General features: G+C 37.3%; 1 protein-coding gene across 1 annotated transcript; it reads right to left on the bottom strand.

Moving 5' to 3' along the window:
- Positions 1–3949: 3949 nt before the first annotated feature.
- Positions 3950–5349, bottom strand: LOC145039692 (small acidic-like protein). Its single transcript, XM_078987714.1, has 6 exons — positions 5138–5349; positions 4989–5041; positions 4838–4901; positions 4605–4647; positions 4460–4507; positions 3950–4303 (listed from the first exon to the last, which is right to left on the bottom strand). Exons 1-6 carry the CDS (start codon positions 5344–5346, stop codon positions 4142–4144), a joined length of 579 nt encoding a protein of 192 aa, XP_078843840.1. The 5' UTR covers positions 5347–5349; the 3' UTR covers positions 3950–4141.
- Positions 5350–12193: the final 6844 nt, after the last annotated feature.

The raw sequence follows: 12193 nt of genomic DNA, 5'->3' as shown, positions 1-12193 counted from the left end.
TAGCTTTTTAGCTTTTTACAGCCAAAAGTCTTTTATAAAAAAGAAAAAAAAGCAAAAGATGTTTGGTAAACTAGTTTTAAAAAGCTACTTTTGGAGTTTTTATACAAGGAAAATCAACTTTTTGAAAAAGTCATGAAATCCTGACTTTTTGTAACTTTTCTAAAAAAAGAACTTTTGGGGTTTGAGAAGCTAAGCCAAACACCCCCTTAGAGCTTTGTGTACAAGTTTTCAAACCCATTTTAATTAAATGGATCACCACACCATAGGAAAAAAAAAAGTAAGGTTAAATTTGATAGTTTCAACTAGGGATGAAAATTTGGTCTGGAAACCTAAACTGAACGAAACCCAAAACGAATTAAGCCTGAACAAGCAATTCGATTTGGTTATCGGGTATGTATGTTAAGTTTATTCGGTTCTCGGGTTATTCTGTAACACCTGTGTTTTCAGGTATTTCATTTATGGCTCAAATGTATAAAAATGTTACAACTTCAGTCCTTACGTAGGGCATACCCAATAGGTACGTTGAGCGTAAACCTTTTAAGAGGGGGGTAAGTTTTATCCGGTACGCTGGACGTACTTGTTTAAACCTTAAACCCTAAATTTGAGGGTTTAACCCATATTCAAAGGACCTTATGCCCTCTAAGTCTCCATTACCACCAACCTACATCCCCTTGAGCTTAAAGATTGAAACCCTAATTCCTTAGAGCAATTTTGAGCCTTTTTGGTGTGTTTTTGTATACTTTGAAGAAGGAAAAAGTTGAGCTTGAAGAGATGTTGAAGCCAAGCTTGTAGATCCATAATTTCTATCACATTTCTCAACTTCAGGATGTATAAAGTTCGAATCTTGCTCATCTATATGATAAATCTCATTAGATCTTGTTTTTTCTCAATATTTTGTCCCAAAACTTTATGTCTAATGAGTAGAAGTTACCCCAGACCTTAGGAAAACTAGTTTTTGTTATTTAGTCATAAAAATGGATTCTTACTACTTTTCTTTCATACAAAGGATTTTGGTCATTAAGTGAGGTTAGAAAGTTAGGGTTTTAGTTGGTACTCCCTAAGGCCATGCATGGGCATACCATCATCAACTTTAAGATTCAGAATGTTCATTAGGATTAGATCTGAGCACTTGATAACTTGCCTTCAAGAGTTAAAAGCTTAATACGGAAAGAACATATCAGCCCATTACACGAGGTGTAATATGAGCTACGCCCAACGTAGCGCATGAGTGGCCCGTAGTTTTTGTTTAATTGAGCTCTATGCCTAACGTAGAATAGGGAACGCAATGCATATGCCCCCTATGTTTGACCATTGATTTTTCTTTGACTAGTTGGGCCGAGGACTTGAAAGGGTAAAATGGTCTTTTGCCCAATTAAGAGCTTACTTTAGTTTTGGGACCAATGAAGTAGGAGATTTTCTTGTTTCCTAGTTTGGTTATGTTCAGTAGGAGAGCCTTTAGCTCCAGCAGCCCGAGAGTAGTAGGATCTATTCATTGACCGATTGAGGTGAGTCCTTTCACTGTACTCATGGGTCGAAGGCACCAATGCCAGCCCATTGGATTATATTTGTAGGATGATAGTTGTCTTTGTGACATTTGTTGATATGCATGTATGTGCTTGTTTGTCCTTGTGACTCTTGCTTATATGATTGTATGCTTAGCTGTAGAAGGTGAAATAGACTCAATACCAGTCGAAAGAGGCCAAATAGGGGGGGGGGGGGGAGGGGTTGAAATAGATCTAATTTAGTTTTGTACTGTTATGTATGTATGTTATGAGGTATTTTGGGGGAACTCACTTACCTTTGTGCTTACAATTTTATGTTTATGGTTTCAGATACTTCAAGTTCGAAAGGGAAGGGGCCGACATGATCGCACCGCATCCACCAACATTCAACATTTTATGACATGATTTGTACTCTGATAACTATTTTATACATTATAACGTTTTGATGAGTTTTGAAATGAATGAATGATGTTTCTATTGGTTTTTAAAATGAAATTTTTACTTGGTAATTTTTGGGACGTTACATATTCGATCCGAGTTACCCAAATAAAGGCTTATTTGGTTCTAAATACCTGGTCCGGAATTAAAAACTCATTTTTTAATTGTATTTTTCTTGCTACACCAAATGACCTACACTCAATTGATTTGATCGTGTTTTTCCTTGTCCTTCCTTCTGTGGTCGAGTCGTACATTCCAAAAAAAAACCTATTGCATCATATTACCGAAGTCGAGTTCCTACTCAATTGTATTACCGAAGTCGACTTCCTACTCAAGCATTCCTATTCAGAAATTGAGTGTTGATCCTTCTTCTTTATATTCAGAAATCAATCATTCCTTCTTTGTCTTTAAAGATTCACGAATTCCTATATTGTCTAGTCATGGAAAATTGGGTTCCAAGTCAAGAAACTCAAGTAAAAATTTAAGCTTCATTATGTTAATCTATTGTGTATATTGCTATGGAATCATAAGCTTTTTTGCACCTTTGAAACAATTACCTATACTTTGCATTATTTTTAATTAAAATTTTTGTTTCTTTAAAAGATTTGTTATAGAATTATAATCTACAAAATTTATAAAAAAAATACAATGTTTATAATCATATTGTAAATGTTATTCAGGTAATTTGGATTACAGAATCATAAAACGGTTTACTCGGTTCTTTTCGGTTATATTAGACCATTAATCATCTTGTACATATTATTCGGGTTATTTGGGTAATAACTAGACCGGACCAATTAATACCCGAACTGAACCAAACTCGTATTGGTTATTTGGTCTGGTTTTTGGTTCATACAATTTCCTTTATTCGGTTTTCGGGTTCGGGTCAATTCGGTCAAGTTTCAAACCTGAATAACATCCCTAGTTTCAACTCGAAAATATATGTAAAAATTTTAAATTTTTTTTAGATAAATTGAACTGATCCAAATTCAACACTATATATAAAATAAAAATATTTGAAGCTGTTCCGTACACAACAATTTGTGTTTTAAAATGTTATATCATACAAAACATAAATTATTATGTATGAAGAAAAAATATTATGTATGAATCACTTCTTAAACATAATAGGTTGAGTTGCTTTGTGCTAAAAGATATAAACTTGTCTCAAACTTAACATTGGATTTCACAAAAGATTTCTTTGTCCGATTGAATTAGAATATTTGGTACATAGTAAAATTGTTTAGGGTCTTAATGTGAAAAATATGAAAGTTGAAGGACCAGACATTAGCGATTTGAAAAGCATGTAGTTGCGACCTGCTTGGAAGTTTGTAGCTTGTTGAGGGTGCTAATTTTAGTTACTTTTCCCGAACACTTTTCATATATAAATAAATATTTCAGAGTGTTTAAACTTTAAAAGATAAATTCATTTTACTCTTATCACTCATTTATTCTTATGTTTTTCTATATCGTCTCCAATAGGTTCTCTGTAGCTTTAGAGTTCTTGTTGAGTCTTTAGATCTTTAGTTCATTTTAGATCTTTAGGTCATTTGAAAACTATGCCAAAATTAAAAACGGGCTCCTAATAATATTTTTTATACAATCAAAAGTAATTGATAAGTCGATAATTGTGATAAAATTAATAAAAATAAAATTGTCAATAATCAACCATTAATTTGTAAGTAGTTCGTAACTAACCCGTTGCTAAACTAATTTACATTAAAAAAAATTATAGGCACCTAAATGACACGGGATGAGAGTGAGCATATAGTGAGGTTGTTTTGTAAATTGTTCTACATTAATGAAAAATACATTAATAGATTGTATTTTACATGTCTTTTCATTGTTATAAGTTTCATAAAATAATATATATCACAAATAAAAATATTTAAGTACACTTCTAGCTTTTTACCCAAAACTAATGAACTGAAGATGTATTTTGATGATATATAAACTACAAAAGATGAATATAAGAGAATATGTTTATGATGCAAAAATGGTGTAAAAGATGAATATAATGAGGGCATGGTATTTTTTAGAGGACAAAAATGGGCCTAACTCGCTGAATTAAACGTACATAATGCAGAAAAAAAAAAAAAACACAAGAAAATGATCACATAGAATCACACTATCACTCCTGTTGTTACAATAAAAGATGCTGTGATTCTTAACCCTAATTTAATAATATATTAAGAGCATTCTCAGTTAACTACTTGGGTCTCATCTTCACTGTAATCCTCATCTTCATCATCTCTCGTTGTGCCTGCATATGCTTCAAGTGACTCAGCTTTAAACAAATCACCAGCTTTTTTATCATTATCAGTTGGATCTTGTTCTTTTGTTTGTGTCTTTCCTTTGTTCATCTGTCACATAGCCATAAGAATAAGCATCAAGAACTCAAAATACATATCATTTTTCCTACAATTTTCTAGTTTTATCCAAAATAAGAAATCAAGATTTGTGTACAAGATTATCAGGATTAAAGAGAATTGGAATAGAAAAGGCAAAAAGAAACTTACAGCACGAATCAAGGATCTCTTGTCTCTCTCACGAGCATTACCAATGGCCTAAAACAAAACCAGGGTTTTAACGAATTAAAAAAACAAAAAAGATGATCAAACACACTCGTATGCGAAATGTTGAAGTTTAGAAATTAGAACAAACCGCTTGAAGCATCTTCTGTTCAGCTTCTACTTCAGTAATATCTCTGCAAGCAAGTTCATTGACGCTCAAATTAGTATATGTATATATATCATGGATGATACTCTTTTCTAAATGCAGTGAATTGATTTGATTTTGATTGCAACTTTTTGGATTTTCCAAATGATTTAAAACGGAAACCCTTTTTCATCATACATGTATCAAGAGAAATCTGAAAACGAAGAAATTCTCAAAACCTTCCAACGATTCTGTCAACGCGGCATGAACATTTAGCACATACGTTATGTTCCCTAGCACAAGCTGCAGATTATGTTACGATTCTTAGTGCAAAAAACACAGAAGAACACAAATTCAAATTCAAAAACTTGTTAATTATCAAGGACTAACCGTTACAGAGATTATGGTAAGCCTGACGAACAGCACGTTTGGTACATTTCTGACTGTTAAAAAAATCAATGAAAAGTGGAATCATCAATGAGAATTCGACATTGAGAAGTGAAAAGAGAACCGATTAAAACAGAGATTGTGTTAATTACCATTTGGCTGGTTCTGTTAGGGGTTTGTATTTGCCGTATTTGCGTTTCCATTCGATTTGATCTTTACACTTAGGGCAAACTCCGGTGATGTCAGATAAAGGCCTAAACCTTCCTCCGACTTCGGTTTCGTTAATTTTGACGCCGGCGTTGGGTTTCCAGGCGAACTTGTTGGCGTGTTTCGGCGGACCGGTACGCGGCCTGCTACTCATCCTGGCTTTCTGCATAAGAATGAATAACGAAGTGTTCTTAAACCTAGAAGAAAAGTTTAATTTAGCCCCTGTATTATTGTTTATGTGTAAAATTGGTACCTAGACCAAACAAACTTTTACAAATTTATTTTTAGATAATTTTGGAAAGACAAAATTGCAAATTTGGTTTCAATGGTTCGTTAAAAATTGTAACTTTAGTTTAATATTTTGAAGTTGCACCACCGATACAAAATGTTTCATTTGTTGTGATTTTTGTCCAATTTTTGTCCAATTTGTTATGATTTTTTTTAAATGAATACTTTTTTCTGTTTTCATTTTCTAGGGCTCTGCGAAGGTAGGGCTTCAAAACCGAAAAGATAAAATTTTAGGGCTTCTCGGGGGTCTTGGGATATGTTTCGGGTGCTAAAATTGATACCAGGGCTTCGGGAAAAGTCAAAATAAAGAAAATAAGGAAAAAGGGGCTAAAAGTGGCAAATTTCCAAAGTTAGTCGGAAAGGTTCGCAGCCCCCTTTATATAGGGCCGAGGCCGAAGTCGGTTTGGGAGGGCAGCAAGCAGCGAAGTAGCTCGGTGGCGTCACCAGCGAGGGGCAGGTGGCGCGAGAAGCGAAGGCCACGAGGCCTGCTGCGAGGCTCGGACGGATGGGTGACAAAGCAACTCGGTGGCTCGGCTCGCAAGTAAGCACGCGTCGGATCCGGATTGGCTCGCACATCGGTCCACTCAGCATGCGACATGCGATGCTTCTCGGATCGGCCACGTCTCTGGTGACGCTGCTGCTTCGTGCGAAGTGACGTGGCAGCGAGGAGGGTCTCCGGTGGATGTACTGTTCATGCGAAATTCTCGGATTTCGAGCCCCGAACTTCTAAAATCCATAACTTTCGCATACGAGCTCCGTTTTTGACGTTCTTTATATGCACGTGTAGCTAAAATTACGCTCTACAACTTTCGTTTAGACTTCGTTGGCTAATTTTGATTTTATTTTTAATATTATTATTTTTAGCAGACCGAGAAAGGAAAATCCGTTAAAAATTCATAACTTCTTCATCCGATATCCGTTTTCGTCAGACTTTTTACCATTGTACTAAAAATGATGAGACCTTTGATTCTCATTTAGGATGTATCGGTCAAATATCGCTCGATCTAAAATTCGAGTTTTTAGCTGTCTATTGCTAAGTTGAAACTTCGAAAAATCATAACTTTCTCATACGAAGTCAGGTTTTGGCGTTCTTTTTATTGAATTTCTCAGTTTAACGAATACTACGACTTTCATTTACATTACTAAGGCTAAAAAGTAGTTTATCAAAAACTTACTTTCTACGTCATTCGGCGCCGTACCGATTTTGTCGCGGATCTTCGGTTGGTCATAACTTCTTCGTTATAACTCGGATTTTGATGAGGTTTTTGCCTAAAAGTTTCTAACGAGATGATTTACAACATCAAATAATAAAATTTTACTTATTTAAAATTTTATATTTTCGCTAAATTTCACTATTTGACAATTAATTGGAGTCTCATAACACTTCCAATATTTTATGAGTGATTCTAAACATAGTTTTACTTCATTTCTAGTAAAAACTAGCTGTTAGAACTCAACACTTAATTTTATTCACTTTTAATAATAACAATACACAATTTCAGAACGTGTATGTTACAAATACCTCCTCCTTTTGAGGATTTCGTCCTTGAAATCATAACGATTAAAACAATTAGGGATACTTCACTCTTATTTCATTCTTATTTTTCCCAAGTATAATTTCGGCCTCGATGGTGTTTCCACTTGAGAAGCACAAACTTCAGTTCTTTATTATGTAGATTAGTCGTTCTTTCATTTACAATCTCTTCTACTTATTATCCAGTTTCACCTCGGATAATAGAACCATTTCATCATATATGCTTAACCTTTACACAGATAGCTCACATGAAACACTTCATGAATATCTGTCAAATCTTCAGGCAATTTCAAGCAGTATGCTTGCTTACCAACCGTTCTTTCTTCCAAAGTAGTATAACGTCTTTTCATGAAATACCTTCAGTATTACTAAATCATCCACCTGGAATTCTACGGGTCATCTTCTCTTTTCTTCATAGGGAATTTATTGATCTTGGGCCGCTTTCATTCTTTCTCGGAAAATTTGTATCTTGTTAGTGATGTCTTGAATCATTTCAGATCCTCTAAACATCTTCCGGCTTACGTCACTCCAACATATGACATTTACGCTCATACAATACTTTATATATCTTTAGTATATTTTCTACTGTTTAGATTGCTCTCTTCTTTTGACCATTTTTTCTGAGGATGATAAGTTGTACTAAGAGCAACTCGAGATCCTAATTCATGTGTCATTCTCTCCCAAAAGTGAGGAGTGAAACGAGTATCACAGTCGGAAATAATCTATAGTGGCGCATCATGACTTGCCACAATTTCGTCTAGGTAACTTACGCGTATTTCTCCACTGGAGTCGTTTCACGTGTGGCGAGAATATATGTACTCTTCATCATCCGGTCGATAATTATCCAAATGTTATCATTCACAGTTTTCTTCTCCTCTTTCAAGGTATTAACTGTATAAGCTGGATAAGATGAATATCCCTTCGACATAATTTATGAGTTTTTAAGAAAGAAATTTATTACTTTCACCGTAGACATAAATAGGATTTTCCCTTTTGATAGGGATGCATATCATCTCTTTCTAGATCAAGAGCTTTGCGTGGTTCTTTAACAAACAATCCATGTCGAGAATAATATCAAAGATAGGAATTAGGTTAGCAGGAAGGTTAGAACTTTCAATTCCTATAACACTAACTCTATAGGCTTTATCAGCAAGTAATGATATATTTCTTATGTTATCTATATGAAATGATTGGACAACTGCGTAACAAGCAATTTGAAAAGAATATGCAAATTTATAAGGCACGAAAGAATCTGAGGCATTGAAATCAAATAAGATGTGAGTAGATCTAGAGTTTACGAGAAAATTACTAGTCACAATATTTGAGTTTTTTTTTAAACTTACTTCCTTTGTGGTAATCTAAAATGTACGATATTTAGCTTTTAGTTTGCCAAACGATTGTCAAATTCTTCAAACTTCCTAATTACTGGCGGTGTTCAAATTTGCACCCGCTCTTCATTCTCTATTGAACATTCGATCCTAATCTTTGAGTTTGAGTTTTAACTCAAATGAAACTCCGGGACAAGATCGGATATGAGAACCTTGTTGCCGATCATCTAAGTCAGATCACTTCAAATGAAACTCCTCTCCTGTTGCGGGACGAGTTTCCGGATGAGCATCTCTTTTCCCTTACTCAATCTATTCCTTGGTATGCCGATATCGTTAACTTTTTGGTCACAAAGAGGTATCCCAAAACATTCACACATGCTAAAAAAGACAAGCTCAAAAGTGATGCAAAATACTATGTGTGGGATGAGCCTTATTTGTGGAAACATTGTCCTGATCAAATCATCAGGCGATGTGTACCCCAACAAGAGCACCAATCTATTTTGCAATTCTGTCATGAATTTGCTTGTGGGGGACACTTCGGACCTAGCCAAACCTTGAGAAAGGTTATTGAATGTGGACTATTTTGGCCGACCATGTCACGCGACTGTTACTTGTTTTGCAAAAGTTATGAACGGTGCCAAATGACAGGAAACATTTCGCCAAAGAACCAAATGCCCCAAAATCCAATCCTTGTTTGTGAAAATTTTGACGTATGGGGGATTGATTTCATGGTCCCATTTCCCGTCTCATTGGACAACGTTTATATTTTGCTCGTGGTTGACTATGTTTCTAAATGGGTTGAGGCCAAAGCCACAAGATCGGACGATACCAAAACGGTTATCAAAATTTTGAAGTCTAATGTTTTTGTAAGGTTTGGTGTACCTAGGGCGTTGATTAGTGATCGAGGGACGCATTTTTGTAACAAGATGATGGAGGCCTTGCTAAAAAAGTACAATGTGACCCATCATGTCTCTACCGCCTACCACCCTCAAACGAATGGTCAAGCAGAGGTATCGAATCGTGAAGTGGAGTCTATTCTAGAGAAAACAGTGAATCCGACAAGGAAGGATTGGAGTTTGAGACTTGACGATGCCTTATAGGCCTATCGGACCGCTTATAATACCCCGATAGGAATGTCGCCCTTCAGACTGGTTTTTGGAAAACCATGTCATCTTCCCGTCGAATTAGAGCACCGCGCATTTTGGGTGGTCAAGCAATGCAACTTCAACATTGACGAGGCGGGAAGGCATAAGAAACTTCAACTCCAAGAGCTAGAAGAATTGAGAAACGAATCCTATGAATACACAAGGATTTATAAGGAGAAAACGAAGCTCTTCCATGACAAGTCCATCACCCGGAAGCATTTTGAACCGGGGCATAGGGTCTTACTATACCATTCACGATTGAAGTTATTTCCAGGAAAGCTAAGGTCAAGATGGATTGGACCTTTTGTTGTGATAAAGACCTTTGACCATGGGGGGGGGGGGGGGGTAGAAATTCAAAGTGAAAAGACGAGACAAAATTTTAAAGTCAATGGGCACCGGTTGAAGCCATTCTATGAAGGTTTCAGTGCTAATACTCTTGAAATCATCCATTTGGATGTCCCGATGTGTTGAAGCAAGCCAGGAAGACGTCTTGCCAAAGACGTTAAAAAAGGGCATTTTTGGAAAGCAATGTGCTTTCACCTTTTTCAAATTCAAATAAATCATTTTTCAAAGCGTTTTTTTTTTGGGATTTTAAAAAATAAATTTTTGAAAGGTTTCACCATTCATTCCTCGTTTTGCTCCAAATTTTGTCAAAATTTTGAAATCGGACCTTACGGGGATCGTTTTGGCTTAAAAATCAAGTTTGATGGAAAATCTTAGTGTTTTGAAGTACAGGCCTACCCGCGGCCTGCGTGAGGAATAGCAAGGAATGGCCCGCAGCTCGCGTAGCTCACTGATCCAATTATCGTTTAGCACTCGCGGCCCTAGCCCCACCCGCGTGAAAGGTCAGGGAGTTCAGGAATTTTTCAGCAACTAGATGCGGCTAGCACGCAACCCGCACCTTGCCCGCGTGGATGTTCTAAACACTTAGAATTTTTTTTTGTGCCCATCAGTACCCGCAACCCGAGTTCAACCCATGTGTGGGATTAGAGAGCATCAGTACATTTTGAGCAAGTAGACGCGGCCAGCACGCGACCCGCACCCTGTCCGTGTGTTGGTCGTTTGACTGATTCTTTTGAGCTGTTGACTGCTTTGACTTTCGTTGACCAAGGGGTTTAATGAGTTGACCAACATTGACTCGGGTTTGACCTTTCTTGACCATAGATTAAACTCCTCCAGTACCCTTCTTCTTCATTCTAACCTAACAAACTCCCCCATTTTCTCTCTAGAAGCTTAAGAACTCCATAACCTACTTCTCACAAAAATCCATTTTCCCGGAGTTCTATCAGTCGGAATTTCATGAAGCCACCGCCATTCTTCACCATTTTTCATCCTCTACAAACTCCACCCAAATTCCGGTCCGATCTATGGTCGGAATTCTGGGCGCCACTACCACCCACCACTACCTCCTCGCGCGTTTTCCGGCCAACTCCGGCCACCATTGGAGATTCCGAGCATGGGGTTTTGTTTCTCTCCTCAAGGGCTTTCTAACCATACCAATCTTTCCGCAAAAACTCACGAAAAATTTCCGTCTAATTTCGGGTGCCACCACTCTAGTCGCCGGAAAGTAATCTTGAAGCTCGATTGTGGGGTTGTTTTTAGCGATTAAAGCGTCAAATATGGAGCAAAATTGTAAGCTTGGGGTGTGTCTTGACGAAATATTTTTGGTGGCACTAATTCATCCCGGGTCTAAGAAATTGGGTAATTTCATTCCTTTAACTTGATTATTTACATCCCAATTTCCCATTTGTTGTTGGTATTGTGTGCCTTTGTTGTGGCTTGAAAGTTATTATTGGTAAAATTTTGTCCCAAGTAAATGTCTAAACGTGCAAAAATGGGGACGGGGGCTACTTACCCTAAAGGAGTGTCGAAAGGAAAATCCAAGGATCCCCCGTTTCGTTTGTTGAATCGTGAGGACCGTAAAACTTTTGATTTTCTTGTTTCAAATAGGCGTCAAGTCAAGTCAACAAAATTCCTCCATAGGGAATCTTTTGCTAGTCTTGGGGTACTCGATGGAGTCCAAGCGTTATTTAACAACATCGGGTGGGGTCAATTCCTCTATAACCGCACCGCCACCTATGTTGAACCCACCTTGGAATTTCTTGCCACATTCAATCCCGAGGAGGAAGCCCAAACCATCACCTTCCAAATGCTCGGTGAGAAACGATCCTTACCGCATCGGGTCGTGAACGCCATGATAGGCACTCCAGTGGACAACCTATATTACCAACAAGACCCATGGTCTGGAAACTTCAATGAGCATCACTTTTGGCAACAAATTACCAACGAGCCACAATATTCATCGTCTTCGTCAAAGGCCTCCTCCATAATTCACCCATGTTTGCGCCTAGCGCATCGAGTTCTCACATGCACCATTTTCGCCCTCTCCGAAGTGGGACAAATTTCAAAGGCGAATTTATTTTTTCTTTGGTGCATGACTCGTGAGAACGGTCCACGGCCAGATTTTGCCTCCTTTTTTCTTCACCAAATGTTACAACCTCACAACTATGGACAAAGAAGACATTTTCATTGGGGGATTGATCACCCTCATTGAATCTCGGCCACCGCTTCAACTTCATCTCTCTACTCTTCCATTCGAGAAGGCTTCCAGCCCCTCTATCCTTGACGGCCACGCACTTCGCCGAATGCAACTCATCCGGGATTCGGTCGTCGTTCCCATGTGGATTCTTAACAACCAACCATATC

Source organism: Lactuca saligna, chromosome 4 (genome assembly GCF_052625555.1).
Source record: "Lactuca saligna cultivar CGN05327 chromosome 4, ASM5262555v1, whole genome shotgun sequence".
Classification (NCBI taxonomy): domain Eukaryota; kingdom Viridiplantae; phylum Streptophyta; class Magnoliopsida; order Asterales; family Asteraceae; genus Lactuca; species Lactuca saligna.
This window is presented reverse-complemented; position numbering and strand designations above follow the sequence as displayed.